Source organism: Schistocerca cancellata, chromosome 2 (assembly GCF_023864275.1).
Source record: "Schistocerca cancellata isolate TAMUIC-IGC-003103 chromosome 2, iqSchCanc2.1, whole genome shotgun sequence".
Classification (NCBI taxonomy): Eukaryota; Metazoa; Arthropoda; class Insecta; order Orthoptera; family Acrididae; genus Schistocerca; species Schistocerca cancellata.
Window position 1 is genome coordinate 540,543,516 of NC_064627.1, and position 18,289 is coordinate 540,561,804.

The following is an 18,289-nucleotide window of genomic DNA, read 5'->3' on the forward strand; positions in this document are numbered from 1 at the left end:
TTCTTTGGGAATGCTGGCTATTACTTCTGTTGTGCTTGATGACTTCCTGTCAGTTATTATCAACTCTTACTTTTCTGGGAGACCAGTGCCATCTCTTATTGATTTATTTGGTACATATCTCTCAACTGCCATTGATACTAGTTCTTTGAATTTAAACCACATCTGGTCTGCACTTACATGGTCAGTCTGGAAGGAGTGGACATTGCCTCTTAAGAAGGTGTCAAGTGAACATTTATCTGATTTTTTAAATAGCTGTATTTTGTGTTTATTTTTTGTGGGTGAGGATATTATGTATTCAGTCTACAACAACCTTATGGTCACTAATCCCTGTATCTGTTAAGATGCTATCTATTTGGTCAGGATTACTTGTTGCTGAGAGGTCAAGCATGTTTTTGCAACCATTTACACTTCAAGGGAGCTCCTGAACTAGTTCTTCAAAATCATTTTATGAGAAGGCATTCAGTATGATTTTGGATGATGTTTTATGTCACGGACATGTATTTTCTCCAACATATTGAGGGTGGATGAGTGGTGAACCTATTTGGAATGACACTCAAGTTTTCTTTGTATTGTTTGGACACTGTATCATGTCAGCTATGGGGATCAGTAAAAGGAACCAATTATTAATTTATTTCAGTTGACAAATATAATCTCTACCCATACTAACTCACAGGAACTATTTTCTTCAATTTCACTCCAAGGTAAACTACTTCTGGCAACAATAAACACTCCACCACCAACAGTATTTAATCTGTCCTTTCTGAGCACAGTTACGTCCTCTGTAAAAATTTTGGCTGAACTTATTTCTGGCCAGTGCCTGTAACATTTGAGATTCAGTACTTTCTATTAAAGCTTGGAGCTCTGGTTCTTTTCCAACACAGCTATGACAGTTTACAACTACAATATTGAGTGTTCCTACGTCCACCATCTTCCTGTGTTCCTCCTGCACCCTTTGAAATTGAATCCCTTTCTGCACTTCCCAAAAATCCTCTAACCTATAAATTTGTCCAATCCCCTCTATACAGTCCCCACTACTTGTGGAGCCACTTTCTGCATGTAGTGGGACTCCTGCCCTATTTAGCAGAAGCTGGAAAGACACCACTCTATGGTTCAAGTCAAGAAATGAACCTTCATGTCAGAAACAAGGCTGGAAGTCTCTACTGCTTCAGCTAGCTGCCTGAAACTAGAGAGAATCTCATCTGATCCTCAGTGACACACATCATTAGTACCAACATGAGCCACTACCTGCAGTTGGATGCACCCTGTGCGGCATCTGGAAGCACCCATTCCAAACGTAGAATGACTCCTCCCGGTATGTACATAGAGTAAACACTGGATTCCTTCCCCTCCTTAACAGCCATGTCACTAAGGGGCTCCATTATATGTAGGTTGGAACTTAAATAGTGGTAACACTGCTGTGGAGACACTATGCAATGGAATCTACTATTGTCGCTGATAGTACACATTGTTGACATACCTACATTACCTCCAAGCAAATGACTTGCCCATTCCATGTCACAAGCATGCACACAATCAAGGGAAATGCAATCACTTGTGAGTGAGGGGTCTAAAGTAATGGTGTCACTATGTTTTCAAAACAAGAACAATGGAGTTGGATCAAGATTGAATGTGCCAGAGGTCATACAGCATGACAGTCTCATCAAGGTGTTCAAGAGCTAGTGAAAGAAGCAGCAACACTTCCTGCACAACCCACCCATCATCTTGCATGATAATGCACGGGAGCATGCAGCACAAGCTGTGGCTGCTCTCTTCAGTCGATGGGACTGGGAAGTACTGTACCATCCACCATACTCCCCAGATTTAAGTCCTTGTGACTTTGATTTGATTCTGAAGATGAAGGAACCAATTCATGACATTCTCTTCAGAACTGTTCAGACCACTCCATTCACACCATCATCATAACAGGCTCTGCTAACGGTATAGTATGCCTTCCACACCACTGGCAACAGGTTCTACACAATGCTGGTGACTACTTTGAAGGACGATAACAGGTGCAAACATGTAACTCTTTTGTATCGGTTGTGAATAAATAGTTGCCATTATTTAAGTTCCAACCTTCATAGATTCAAAAAGGAGCTAAATTTTTAATGCACACTTATTTTACACATTGTGAACAACAGTCAAATATCTACTAAAGGTAGTTAAAGCTGTAGATTTAAAACTGTTATTAGACACAAGGGGCATTTAAAAAAGACCATTGGTTATGACAAGAAACTAAATGGGGTGAATGTAACTGTTGGGATTAGTTGGCATTGTGAGAACATAACACTGAAAACAACGAATACACATAATATTTTTGTTCATCCTGAGTTCAAGGAAAACAGGGCTGGTGCATTTTGCAGTAATGTAGGATGATATAATTGTTTATTGCACTCAAGTTTACTTTCCATTTCCATAGAGTCCTGCAAGTTTGTCTCAGGCTCTTTCTTCCCTTACAGTGTCATTTTAGGTATGGAGTGAAGAATAATATGCAACTTGATAAAATTATAAGTGTGTTTTATATTGAAGATATAAAAAGCTACTGCCCATCCAGTAAGTCTCCCCTCACCTGGGGTTCTGAGTGACATTTCTGAACTCCACCCCTTTTCCTAAACCTCTCCAGTTCCTTTCCCTTCACCCCTCTTCCTTCCCTTCAGCCCTTCCACTGGAAGAAGGAGCCATTGGCTCCAAAAGCTTGCACATGTAATATCTGTTTTTTATATGTGTGTTCTACTGCTGTTGCTTGATGAGTACATTTTATATCTATCCATTTACATTATATTGTCAAAAATTGATTATTTTCATTGTTCTAATCTAATGTAAGTATTTTTCTGAGCACATACCTAGTGATTCATGAAGATATGGAGATATTTTAATATGTTATTCTACAAATAAACCAAAGAAAAAAGTTCATATAAACATAGGTCTGCAAATGTTTAGTTATGGAGTTATGGGTAATAAAAGATTTTGCCTGAAATTTAGCAACTTCACTAATATGAAGCCATTGCAAAACTGTACGAGGTTAAAGTAAATCACAATTTCCATTTGTTTTGTTGTTATTGATCTGGTGAATCTAATAAAATGTGTCCCAGATGTGTATCTGAAGTAGTTTTCCAAAGCATCCAGAGAAGCAAAGTAAATTTGTTTACTTTCCATTAAGAATGTAAAAACATTTATGTCATTGTGGCAACCATTAATGAGTTGTTTCAGTCATTTCCTATTCTTTAAACAAGTTAGTTTTCTGTATCGTTCAGTGAAAGAACATAATAACAACAGTGTATTTAGTGAGGCCACATAGTAACTGTTGTAATTTGTAGATTATTTATGAAATAGGGATTCCTTTCAAATTTACGACAGAGGAATATGTCGATATGTTGTTTATTTATGGCAAATGTGATGGTAATGCTATGGCTGCAGTTAATGGATATCACATACATTATCCAACTTGGAAGATTACAAATGGATGAACCATTAGCGGAGTATTTTGAATATTATGAGAGACAGGTTCTCTACCTAGCATTCATAATCAGTATAAGTGCTTGATACGTGAAGACAATGAGGAGGATATTATGGATGCAGTTCAACAATTCAGGTGCCAGTACATGACCTATCTCTCAATGATTAGGCATTTCACAATCTAAAGTATGGCATACTCACAAGTACAATAATCTGTATCCTTACCATAAACAAAAAGTGCATCTGTTACATCCAGGAGATATTGCCCTTCACTTGGAGTAGTGTAGCTGGTTAAATACTAATAGGTAGTTACAGAAATACATTTTATTCACTGATGAGACGATTTACTTGAGATGGTATAAAAAATTTACGAAGTCGTTAGTGAAAGTATTTGTATGGAGTGTAGCCATGTATGGAAGCGAAACATGGACGATAAATAGTTTGGACAAGAAGAGAATAGAAGCTTTCAAAATGTGGTGCTACAGAATAATGCTGAAGATTAGATGGGTAGATCACATAACTAATGAGGAAGTATTGAATAGGATTGGGGAGAAGAGATGTTTGTGGCACAACTTGACCAGAAGAAGGGATCGGTTGGTAGGACATGTTCTGAGGCATCAGGGGATCACCAATTTAGTATTGGAGGGCAGCGTTGAGGGTAAAAATTGTAGAGGGAGACCAAGAGATGAATACACTAAGCAGATTCAGAAGGATGTAGGTTGCAGTAGGTACTGGGAGATGAAGAAGCTTGCACAGGATAGAGTAGCATGGAGAGCTGCATCAAACCAGTCTCAGGACTGAAGACAACAACAACAACAACAACAACAAGGAGCACATATGGTCTGAAGCAAACCCACATGCAACAGTGCAACACAATTTCCAAGCAGCAATTTGGCATAAATGTTTTTGTGTGGTATAATCAACACACACTTTATTGGACCATTCATTTTCTCAGGACGTCCAACTGTCAAGAGTTACTTGCTATTCCTTCAAGAAGAAATTCCCCACTTGCTCAAAGTTGTTCCTCATGCTATGCAATTGCAAATGTATTTTCAACATGATGGTGCACCTCAACATTTCATGAACGCTGTTACTACATATTTAAATGAACATTTCCCCAAAAATGGATTGTTTGTGGTGCTACACATCTGTGGCCACCCACTTTGCGTGATTTAATACCAATGGATTTTTGTGTATGATGATGGATGAAAGACATAGTTTATGAGGACAAAGTCAATACACGTGAGGCACTACTTGCTTACATTATGAATTCAATAAGAAGAACAAAATCTGTTCATACACATTCAGCTAAAACACATTGCACTCGGTGGAGACATATCTGAACATTTACTGTTAATGTATCATGAAATTGTATGTACACTGTACAACTTCCTTAACACTGAACTTTGTTTTTTCCAGTTTAATATGAATTCACATGAGCTATTGTATTAATGAAAGCAGATTATCTAATACATTCATACAGTTTCAGTTTTATTGTTATTACCATCATTTTTCCAAAATTAAATTCCATAGAACTTCTGTTGAAAACTTTGTGCAATTGTCTGAAATTTAAAAAGCAAATTGTGCCAAGTAGTTAATAAATTAAAAATTTTATGAAATAATGTCTTTGCTTCTCTGGATATTCTGGAAAACTACTGCATATACATGTCTGGGACATGTTTTATTAGATTAACAACAAAATAAATGGAAATTGTGCTTTAATTTCACCTCATACAGTTTTGTAATAGCTTCATATTAGAGAAGTTGCTAAATTTCAGGCAAAATCTTTTATCAGCCATAATTCCATAACTAAACCTTTGTGGACCTATGTTTACATGAACTTTCTTCTTTAGTTTTACTTGTAAAATAACATATTAAAATATTTTCATATCTTCATGAATCACCCGGCATTTAACCTGTGTCAGATGTGGGAACAGCACAAATTTTTTGTCAGGGTGTGTGTGTGTGTGTGTGTGTGTGTGTGTGTGTGTGTGTGTGTGTGTGTGTGTGTGTGTGTGTGTTGGCAAGGGTATAGACACTTAATTACAAGGTTCGAGGTCCACATGCATAATGTAATCACTGAACGCTTCACTTTCAAAATCCCATGTTCTATCAGACTCAATGCCAGATGCAATTCTTTATTTTGCACCCATTGTACTCTAGTAAATTTGCAGTGACACTTTTCTTTGTATTCCAGTAGCAGTATATCTGAAGCCATAGGCTCTTACCTGTGGCTAGGTGCCTACTCTTTGATTGTTTAATTGGAGATGGCTGGTGATCCAGACACCATTTATCCTCTGGGCATTGTCCAGGTTTCTCCTCCTTAGTCAATATGTATCTACATTAATCTAATAATGAGGTCTGGCATGTTATGATAAATATGTATGACTCCACTAGGATGGTACGGAGTGCCCTAGATAGCCTCACGAAGCAAACTCCTCTGTCCTCAATGCAAAATTATTCTATGCCGCTCAACACAGAGTTAATGTGCCTGCATGCTGACTCTAAAACTAGATGTCACTCTGTTCATGGTAGACAGTGATAGCTTGAAAGTATTGGTACTTGTTATCACAGGCATTTCATAAGAGGCCTTATCTACTACTTCAAATACATATTCCTGCAACCACACTTCTCATCAATATATCTGAAGATCACCTTTCTAGCTGTGGAGGTGTTGACTAATTTAAACACTGAATTTCAAGTTACGTGTGAATTACTCTTAAGCTGCACGTAGGTAGTTTTGTGCACTACATTTGTCAGTGTGTTTTCTTTACATGACTTCCTCATCTGTTCCATTACACTAAAGGCTTTTTCCTCAAGAACAGTTATTCAGTTTATAGAAACCACTGCTAGAAAATCATCAGCATACACCATGCCCCCTGTTCATCAGTATCCCAAATGGTAAAATTTTTATGAGGTCCCAGAAGAGAGATCCTGAGATTGACCTGTGAGCACTCCTCCTTGGCATGTTTAATCACTTTCAAATTTCCAGATTACCACTACACCACTCACCCTCTGCAGTAATCATACAAGGTGTGACAAAGTATTGAAGATACCTGCATTTATGAACAAATGTGAACTGAGAGAAATGTGACTCTCCTTAACAAATAATTTGATAATTGTAGCTGAAAAACTAGCTGAACAATCAAAAGCAAGGTACAAACGATGACTATCCTTACCAAATAATTTGATAATTGTGGCTGAAAAACTAGCTGAACAATCAAAAGGAAGGTAGAAACAATGAAAATTTTCCTGGAGGTGTGAGAGAAGAAAGAAATCTCTGTACAAGGTTTGTGCTCAAGACCCATTCAAGATTCTGTGGTAAATTTTGTAATAGAGAATAAAATATTTTTTCATGAAATAATTCTTGTGCACTAGGTCTTTCTATTATGATTTGGTTTTAAGAAACTTTTATGGGTGAAGTTTGTCACTATTTTTAAATTATTTTGCTAATCGGAAATGGAATATGCAGTTCTCTGTTTTTGGATGGAAATGCTACTTTCTCTGTTTCTCTGTTTTGTGCTGTTTTAGTGTGTTAGAAAACTAGAGCGGTATAATGAAATTAAATGAAATGCAAACTATTTAAGTCAGTACTGTGCCTTTTTGATAAATCTTGGGTACATCTGAAAAACATACTACTTTTTTAAAATGAACTTTTAATTTTATAGTTTATGATTAGAAAATATTTTGGAAAAGTGGGGTCTCTTAATGAATTTTGAGATTTTTGTGCCGTCTAGTTGTATGGAAATCTTTGTACTTGATTTTTGACATATTTGGGGAACTGCTGTACTATATTTATGTGAATTTGTGTCTGTTTGGATAAAAGGTCAGATAGGTCAGACTTGATAGTAGCTGTTGTCACATTCTAGATTTACAGTTAGCATTTGAATATAATTATTATAGGAGAACTACAATGGCTTTTAAAATGAAATTTCTTGCATATTAACAACTCTTGAGTATTGTCCAAACTACATTATGCTACTACACATGTCATTTAAGAAATGAGGCTGTTTTTCAGACCATACAGACAGGACAAGTTTTGAAAATCATTAGAAGTGAGAGCTAGGAGTGATTCTGTGAGTAAACCTGATTACTGATGACAATATTTTTCAGAAGCATTTAAATGAAAAGAAATGTACTTGTTTGCTTTTTCTTTCATTGTTGACACTCTGTGTTCAGAGTATTTTTGTAATGTGAAGCTGACTAGATGAGTATGATGATGCAATGTGTCTATGTGTAATGCAATGATGAAGCATTAGGGTGAAGTATTATGATGAGTTATTGATCTGATACAAGCTGTATTGAGGTATTATTGAATAGTTTTTTGTGATGATAATGTGGAAGATGATGATGTCAGTGTTAGGAGACTTCATTCTGAATTGTGGTGGATCACGATCAGTTGCGTCACATCTTACATCTTTGTATTGTTGAATATGATGAAGGTTTATTATGTGTTTGCTGTGGTTCTGATGGCTTTGAAAAAAGTTTGCTGACTACATCAAAAACTATGTGACCAAAACATGTCTTGTGTTAATGACTGTTTGTGAAAAATATTTGTAACACAATGATATATGCCGACTAGCATTTTGTACCACCAGAGTGTTGTAACAAGAATCATTATTTGATTTATTTATTTTTCAAATAGAATAGGGTTCAACAAAAAAGTGAATAAGAAGTTAAAAAACTGTTATTGAAATGTAAAAATTATGTGGAATTTTGGCATCTAATGCAATACTAAAAATTTTTTCACTGCATCCTAATTTGAATGAAATTGTTGTAAATTTTGTGGAACATTAACCTCCTGAAATATACTTTTCTTGATGTAGATATGCTGTGAAACTACATGTAAGGAATATAATATCATTTTTAAAGGAGATAAACATTTTTTCATTTGATATTTATTTTTTCATTATTGTGTCTGATTAATAACATGCAAATCAGGTCTTTTTTAATCAAATGAAATGTCAGCATAATTTGTCAGTTCATTTATGTAATTTGTTTAACTGAATATCATTGTAGCCACAGCACTTACTCGTACTAAACATACATTACTTTCAGGGAACTTTTTTTCAGAAACTTATTATTATTATTAGGTATTTTATGTTAAATGTTTGACTACAGTGGACTGTCAGATCAGAAATCTGCTCACATTTCGTGCTTGAAAAATTCAAAATTCTAGTTGGGCGGGGTGCCTATCATAGTGGAGCTTGTGAATGGGCCACTTGCACATTATATTGAACAACTCAGTACACTCCATATATTTACTATTTGATACAGATAGTTCAAAACTACAATCTTGAATTTCAGAGAGTTTCAGTGACATACATAAAGTAGTTTTATACATTTATACATGGAATATATGTTGTAACTTGAATCTAATATAAATAATATTGTTTTTCATTTATTTTTCAAAAAACTAATTATTTTTTGGATTTATTTTAAAACTTGGCTACCTAAATTTTATAGAGATTACAATCGCTTGTTATAGACTTTCAAATCGAAGGTTGGGTTTACATACACACAACAAAAATGTTACCACTGCAAGTGGCACACTGCAGTTGAAAGCAGTTGCACATGTGAACTGCCAGTTTCTAGTGGCGCAAATTAAGAAATGCATCTTCTGTTGTGCCACAAAAAGCTCAACTTGGTTGTGCTTTGTTGTGCCATTTTTCTTCCACCACTGCTCCTTTGTAACAGTATTTCAAAATATGAGCATTCCATTGCAGTTATCGTTGAATAATTTGTTTCTCTGCTCCATTCAATTTCAGTCTATTTTTGTTTTCTTATTGAATAAAGTGAAAACAGTGGTTTGAAGGTACAAATTTGCAGCTCCTGGAACCACAATAATAGCAATTTATGTGTGTGTGTTGTGGGGCAGGGGGGGGGGGGGGGGGGTGCAATATTTGCAAACCAATGATGTATCCCACAAACTTAAAATATTTTTGGATGAATAAATAAATAAACTTAATATATGTAACAAAAAATGCAAGTTGTATATACTTCATGATTTGCAACACCAGGCATTGTATGAATTGTGGGTTATATGCAGGAAGTATCTCCTAAGTGTGGTGTGGCAGTTGTTAAACTAAAAATTATTTGTTCAAAATGCCTTTACCAATGAATACAATAAGATTTTAAAATCTTCGAAGAGTGATGTGTCTGACAATGTTATTCAGATGCCAGCTGTTGGTTAGTTTGTCACTGCAGATAGCATTTTCATCTCTCAGTGATATTTCTTTTATAAATGTTTTTGTGGCCCCTGATTTATCCCTGTGCAAAATATATTTTTGGATTCAACATTGGAGTTTTGCTTTCCTTGTATTTAATTCTTGTCACAGCTCTAACTCCATAACCTGTAATATAGCATTCATAGCCACCCACGCGATTTCAACTGGTGTCATATTGAAAACTGTCCAACTACACAGATTTTGTGGTTGCCTGTGTAAACAGTAGCTTTTGAGACCCCTACAGGAAGCCAAAAGCTGTGGTGCCACATTAGATGTATGTGGGAACCCAGCTTAACTTCAGAAACAATTGTTGATGAGAAATTAATTTGTTATTTAAAAGAATTTCTTTGACATACAAATTAATTTTGTCCTGTTTGGTAAGTTGCAAGTTAGAAGTTTCCAGGTAGTGACATGAGAAAGTTGGTTTTGTATTATATATGTGTTGTTTTGCAATTATAATTGTTTACTTGAAGCATAATCTTTTGGAAAATATGGAATAAATGCGCTAATAGTAAATGTAAACACCTGGAAATTTTATTATTTGTATTGGTATTCAGTATTAAATGAACCTAATAATCTTCTGTATCACTCAGGAATATAAATACCTCAAACCTGATGTTCTAACCATATAAATAAAATGTAATGGTCTTCAACAAACAAAATAAATTAAAATAATTACTTTCAATTTTTGTATCAGATATGTGTTGTTGTTAGGTATAAGTACAACACAACTAGTAGACTGAACACAACTTTATTCCATGGAAGCCTTAACAACTTGAACACAGTATTTAAGTAACATTCAGCAGAAACCAATTATGTATGCAAAGAGCTGTAGCAATAAATATAGAGAACTGAAGCTGAGCATAGCTCAGCTAGCCTTAAATAGACTGGGGCCCATGGTGGGCTCTAATGGTGATCTCTCTCTCTTTCTCTCTCTCTCTCTCTCTCACACACACACACTCACACACACACACACACACACACACACACACACACACACACACAAGCCTGTGGTGCCCTCTGCAGATGACATAGCACTGCCATACATGAAGCCTTTGGAAAGTATGTACACGCATGACTGCATTCCTCCTGTCTTAGGAACAGCACAGTTTTTTGAGTAGTCCACACTATCCTCCTCATTTGCTGGGTTCTGGCTAAATTGGCATGCTGCAGTGGGAGTTTGGAGTCTGAAGTGCTTTGGGTATGGACAATTCTGCGCCCACCTTCCCATGTCAAACCATGAAGCAATACTGGCAATGCTGGGGCTGTTTCCATGTCGATCTTGGGCATCAGCTCTGGTGATGATGCTTGAGGTGCTGATGATAGTCGTATCAGCAGTTGCTCATGAGTGGATGATGGAATCCCTGACAGTGGTGTCAGAAGCAACAGAGCACTGCTGGTTCAGCCACCAAGGGTGATGCCCTTGCCCATGCGGGAGTGGAGAACCAGCAGCAGCAGGTGATGTGATGCCCAATGTGGATGGAATCAGAAGTGATGGCAGGCACCCGCCAATCAACATGAAGGTGAAGTTGGTGATGATATCTCAAGCAGAGCCTGTCATTCTTGTACACATCATACAGAGGTTGCCCCTGCCATCTGGTGATGACAGCAGAAATTCATTTAGGGTGAAGTCTGAAACTGCGTGCTCAGACAGCCACACCTGGCCAGAAGAGATACAGCACCTGCATGGGTTGGTGTCCAGGTGGAGGATGCAGGAGGTGTAGCCGTATCCTTGGCTGGCACCTGTGGAGTAGCTCCTCTGGGCTCTTCTTGCTGAATGGTGTGAAACAGTATGAGAAGAGAAACTGATCTAAGGCAAGATCAGATGGAGAGATGGCAATATACTTTTTCACCTGAGTTTGGAACATTTACCCAAGGTATTCCAGCTGACTATTAGATTGTGGATGGAATGGTAGGGTAAGGATGTGGCAGATACCATGGAAATCACAAAATGCTGCAAACTATTGCAATGAAACTTGTGGACCGTTATTGGACACTAATGTTGTGGACAAGCCTATGAGTGAAAAAATTTTGGAGAAGGTTGAGACAGTGGTGGTTTAAATGTGGAAACACAATGAATGACATAGGGAAAATGAGAATATGCATCAGTGACCAACAGCCAATAAGCACTGAGAAAGAGGCCAGTGAAATCCACATCTATATAGTCCATGCATGGGATGGCATAAGCCAAGGAGACAGCAATGCCCAGGGAACTGCTTGGAGCTTTACACACTATAAATAGGGGGCAACCAGGTGGATAATGTCACCATCCAATCCATACCAAAACATGTGTGACAGGCCAACACTCTTGTGGATGATACACTACAATGATCTGCATATAATAAATGGAGAACCTCCGAGCAAAACACTGAGGGGATCACTACCCGAGGGGCCAAATGTTGTGTGTCTAAAAGCAGGACACCATCCACAACAGAGAACTGATGCTAAAAGATGTAATTATTACACAGGGGGTCAGATACATGAGAAGGTGGTGGATCCAGCCAATCATGTTGTATGAATGTTATAATTTTCTGCAAAATGGGATCCAAAGTTACAGCTTTCATGATCCATGTGCTAATTACAGGAAAACCATCAACCACTTGTTGTGTGGCGACATCAATGTGGAAACAAAGCAGTTGCTCCTGATCAAATTCTGGGCTCTGACCAGCTGGCAGGCAGGACAAAGCATCAGAATTTGCAGGTTGATTCATAGGGCAAAAATGACTGTCATAGTTGTAATGTGAAAGGAAAAGAGCCCAACACTGAATGCAATGTGCCACTTTATCTGGTAAGGATGCAGAAGGACTGAATAAGCAAAGCAATGCTTGAGACTAGTGACCAGGTGGAATTTGGTACTGTAGAGAAAAATGTGGAATTTCTTCACAGCAAATGCAATGGCCAAAGCTTCCTTTTCTATCTGAGAGTACCTAGTTTAAGCAGGAGTCAGCATTTTTGAGGCCTAAGTGATAGACCACTTGGAGCCTTTGGGATATCTATGAGCCAGTACCATCTCCAACTCATACTGTGAAGCGCTCATTGCAAAGACCAAGTGGTGGCCTGGTTGGTATGTCACTAAGCACGGCACAAACAGCAACACAGTCTTAAGGACACAAAATGCAGTTTCACAAGCCATTGACCAGTAAAAATGAGTCTCTTTGCACATTTAATGGCTGTATGATTGCTGCTGGCCCAGGAAAAAATCTATGGTAATAGGCAACTTTGTCTAGAAAAACATGAAGTTCTTTGAGTGACATAGGGCATGGGAGTGACACGATTGCAGAAACATGTTCATGAAGGGGTTTGATACCATTGCAAGAAACTTCAAACCCAAGACAAATTATAGAAGGTTGAAAAAACTCTAAATTACACTTCAATCTAGTCTTTCAGAGTACACAAAAAAAGTATGGAAACTTCATAAAACTTAAAAAAAACAAAAATAGCAGGAGTGCTGGCAACTACAAAAGACAACCTCAACTATTTGTACAAACAATAACATCAATGAAAAGTTTGTTTGGCACGACAGAAATAGCTGATAAAATGTTTACGTCCATATCTGTGTCACAATTGTTGTACTGAATTTTTGCATTACAAACAGAAGCAATGTGACCTTTTTTGTTGCAATTATGATAGGTAGCCTTGCATTTTGGGCAGTCTGGGCACTAATGGATGATGAAACAATAAGGGCAGGATGAGAGAATGGAATGCGTGCCTTGCTGTTTGGTGGCCTTGTTACTTTGTTGGTACGGCTGCTGCTGGGAGCAAGGCCAGCCACCTTGACCCTGTGAACATGTGTAGGGCACTGCGACCATGTTTTCACCCTGTAACCTATCTGAAGCTTGGTGTGGAGGAGAGGGCTGGAGTGCTGGCACCTAACTCCGTGGCTAAAATTGCTAACCCAAAGCTCACAACACCTCAAATGATTGTGCAATAGCTAAAACCTCAGAGAGGGATGGATTTTCACACTGGAGGGCATGCTCTCACACCTCATGGTCCAGAGAGAAATGAATGATAGCATCTCTCACCAACTGATCTGTGTATGGCTCTTTATGTACATTGGGCAGAAAATGACAATGACAACTTAACCCATGGAGTTCAGCAGCCCAAGTGTGATGGGGTTGGGGTGGTTGTGTTATACAGAGATAGAGCTCAACTCAGAGTATAATAACATGGGTGAACTTACAGTAGTATTTTGAAAGAAGTTCACACATTTGGTTAAACATTAAAGAATATGGATCCTGCAAAGGGGCAAGTTGACATAGGACTTGATACATTCTTGGCAATATCCATTAAAGGAACAAGGCATGACATAAAATAGCATCAATAATCCAAAAAGCTTGAAAGTGTTATCTTCCATGCATGCATCCCATTCCTCAATAGACTCATCCTATGTAGAAAAAGGAAGCAAATAAAAAGTGGGGCCGTGGATGGCAAAACAGCAGGTGACACAGACTGGGGAGTATACCGACTAGACCAAACAGCAGCCAGTGATTGAAGTTTCTTAGTTTGATTGTACATCACCTGTAATTGGTGGTGCAGTGCTGTGGCAAATGACTCTTGCTTTTGACCAAACAAGATAAAATGTCCCCCATAACACTGCCAGCCATCATGAGAATAAACAGGGGACCAACCAAAGTAGAAATCTGTGTGGATAACTTGGCCACACTTGTCACCAATTATGTTGTAATAAGGTAGGCTGAACACAACTTCCACAGAAGCATTAATAACTTGAACACAGTTATTAAGCAATAATCAACAGGAACAAATTATGTACACAGAGAGCTGTAGCAATATACGTAGAGAATTGAGGCCGAGTGTAACTCAGCAGACCTTAAATAGACTGGGGCCCATGGCAGGCTCTGAAAGTGATCTCTCTCTCTCTCTCTCTCTCTCTCTCTCTCTCTCTCTCTCTCTCTCACACACACACACACACACACATACACACACACACACAGACACAAGTCTGAGGTGCCCTCTGCAGAAGGCATAGCACTCCCACACAAGTGGCCTTTTGAAAGCACACACACATGTCACAGAAATATGAATTTCTGCCTGTCACCTCTGTTTTTCATTTGTTTAAGAAGAAGAAAAAAATTTATCTGAACCAGTTCATTGTAAAAGTGAGGTTTGGAAGGTATTTTGATTTTTTGATAATGTTCAATATATTGAGAGATGATAGCGTTAGAAAGTCTGTCAGCTAAACATAGATGGTAGTTACTGTGAAAGATACTGCCAGGTGCTGTATGGGCAAATTGCAGCATCCACAATGTCTAATTGTCATGTTTGTTATGTGTCCCATGCTACCTCAGTCATCAGCCTGCTTCTGACAATAAAATGCAAAAGCATGTTTTCCTTTCCATAGACCATATTTATAAATAACTAATGAGAAAATTGCAAACAGACAGGATGGCTAACCAGTGCTTGTCTTCAGAAGGCAACATTCCAGGGCTATCAATAGACACATTTAAAAATGAGAAACCTATTTCTAGCTTTTAGAACTATTAGCTGTTTTCTCAGGAAGGAAGGAGGCATAAGATGAGAAAGATCAGATTAAAGGGGCAAGTAAATCAGACCTCGAGATGAGAGGGACCCATGTTTACTGAGTATGCTGGGAAACAAAGATGAAGGACGAGCCATGAGAGAGAGTTGGACAGTTGGACCTACTGGTACTTTATTATTGGTATTTTAGTAAATACTGACAACAAACATTAAAGTTCTTAAATATTGTGAAAGTGTCATGTTATAATGATGATGTTTTGGAATGGGAAACTGCAACAGAATTAGCTATGGCCAATAGCTAAATTCATAGAAAAAAAAAGCGATTATGAGTATATGTACTCCATAACTTAAGTTATCACACATCATTTTTATGAGGGTTGGTGACCAATACTGAACTGATGGTAGGCCCAAACAAAGTTTCACACATACAGTGCTTTCTGCTGCCTCTTCAGAAACCTACTGCAGTGTTGGTTTGATTCAGTTGTCACTCACCAGTCACAGAGAGCAGATCGCTGTGGCTGAGGCCATTGTAGACCCTGTCAGTTGTGAAGTGCATGGTGTGATTAGATTTTTTCTGGTAAAAGGACCTTTAGCAGCAGAAATCCATTGCAAGTTATGCATAATGTATGGACCTGAAATAAAACAAGTTCTAAAATTGTGCTGAATATTTCAGAGTGGCTGCACAAATGTTCATGATGAGCTGTGGAGTGGCAGACCCAGGATTTGGACTGATGACATTGTTGATCAAGTGAACCAAAAACTTTGAAGTGATCAGCAATTGACTCTTAGTGGTCTGGCTAATGAATCCAAAATGTTGTTCGAATCTCAATTTACAGGATTATCGCTGAACAGCTTGGATAGCAAAAAATGTGTAAGAGGTGGGTTCCAAAAATGCTCACCTCTCAGCAAAAAAGAGCAAAGAATGCATAAATCATGGCGGTTTTTAGAATGGTATAGACAAGATGTAGACAGTTTGTTTTCCCACATGGTTACATGTGACGAGATAGGGATATCATACACAAGTGCAGAAACACAACAAGACATTGCAGTAGCATCATCCAAGTTCAACCTAGCCAAAAAAGTTTAAGCAATCTCCTTTCTCAAATAGAGAAATGATAGATACCATTTTTTGGAATGAAAAGGACATTCTTTTGATTGATTTCATGGACCTCAGGTCAACAATTATAACTGATGTATTCTGTGAACTTCTAACCAAACTGAAATGTTGTACATAAACAGAACATAGAGGCATAACTTACCATACCACTCTCACATTTTCTTACTTTTAGCCTGTTTTTAACCATCATTATAATGTATGTAATTTAATGAAATACAAATATAGGATGATGTTTGCTATGTGGCAGCAGGTCATACACAGATAGCCATGAACTATATCTCTTCTTTAGTTTTTAAAAGGTAAATCAGTAGCAGGAGACTGCAGATGTGTGTGAAGTTGCGTTTGTGTGAGTGTGTGTATGCATGTGTGCCTATTACTGACAAAGGCCTTTATGGTTGAAAGCTACAATTGGGTGAATCTTTTTGTTGTGACTATTGTGACTCTGTGTCTCCACTATATGGTGAGTAGCAACTTTCCTTCTCTGGTATTGTTACATTCCATCCTTGATTTTCCATTGTTTGATATAGTAGAAAAAGTATGTTCAGAGAATTAAAAATAATATGCTGTTGGTATCAGGTGGTATATGAAAAACAACCATGACATATCCATTTATTTGTATCTCTACAGAGAGTGGAAGAAATGGAGAAACTTACACTTCGTTTCGAGGTAGAGGACGCGGCAGACGTGATGATGGCACCATTTCTGTTGGACCAGGTGTTTGAGCCATCCTATTTTAATAGAAAAGCATACCACATATTTTAGATATGAAGTGTCATATAAGTGATTATGTTGGCCCCAAAGGACCTACTTTGCTTTCTAAAGTCCTTGCACAAATGCAAAATGTTATCATAGATTTATTGCACTGAATAAATATGATATGTGGTAGATATGTCGGTAAAAGTGTTTTGCCACATCACTACAAGAGTTCATGATTATTACCATGGAGTTTTGGTTATAAGAAATATTGTAATAAATATTATAAGAGAACAATAAATGGCTACAAAGTCTTTCTTTAACAGCCACATCAAATTTGGACAAAATGCCAAGCCTGTAATGACTACCTACATCACTATCAGTCTGATTTATTCTCTAATAATGATCCTGGAGGCAATCACTAAAAGCTTTTAATTTTATCTGAATTTGACATAGAAATTTAATTGAGAACTTTTAAGGTGATAAATGAAACTCCTAACTTAATTTAAGAAATGTGACATAATTTGAAAAATTCATTGTAGACAAATATAATAAAATGTACCAGACTAAGATATTTATTAATGAAATGTAGTGTGCTGCAGCTTTCACTTCGTAGATTAAGATTATGGTTTAAGGGCACAAAACAGCTATGGTCATAAGCACTTTCACTTTTTAGCTGATCATATATATCATACCCTGTTTTATCATAATCGCAGTCATTCTACAACTCAAAGTATTTTAGAACTATAGACTTACTCAGAGTAGTTATTAAGTTCTCACCTCTCTAACATGTCTCATGTACTATTAGCTAAACAATACTCATAGGAAAAACTAATGCAGACTTCCAAGATAATCCTTCATGCCTGCATAGAGTATGCTGTGAAATTTGGCGATGTGTAAAATGTTTAATTATCTTTTAATCAAAGTAGTTTTTGTAATTAGTGCAAGATGTAGAATTTTGAGAGTTTGGTTCACCTGTGAGGCTGAGGTGGATTTGTGTTTATTGGTGGGAAGAGCACAGCAGATGGTGGGGAGCCTGCAAAGCGTCCCCCTACTGGTGGTGCTGTGATGGGTGGCAAAGAAGAAAGACTCCCATCAGACCCAGCAGAGCTGCAACACACACAGGTAATTTATATCATTTCAGTAAAAATGGAAAAGTAAATATGTGATAAATGATTGCTGATGTACATCTGTCATAATACTTAGATGTAACTCCACTTTGCAAACACTTCACAAAGGATGTCTCTGTGGTAATAGTGAGTAGGGCAGGCAACAGCATAGATGGGAATCCTAATAATTC

The 18,289-nt window shown here is 37.5% G+C and overlaps 1 protein-coding gene across 1 annotated transcript in view; it reads right to left on the minus strand.

Annotated features, from left to right (window-relative positions):
- LOC126162095 (kinesin-like protein KIF19) overlaps positions 1–18,289 on the minus strand; it is a 585,325-nt gene that overhangs the window by 22,489 nt on the left and 544,547 nt on the right. Inside the window, exons 15-16 of the mRNA XM_049918372.1 lie at positions 17,965–18,099; positions 16,950–17,024 (exon numbers count right to left, since the gene is read on the minus strand). Of these exons, the coding sequence (XP_049774329.1) occupies positions 16,950–17,024; positions 17,965–18,099 (210 nt within the window). The remainder of the gene's footprint in view (positions 1–16,949; positions 17,025–17,964; positions 18,100–18,289) is intronic.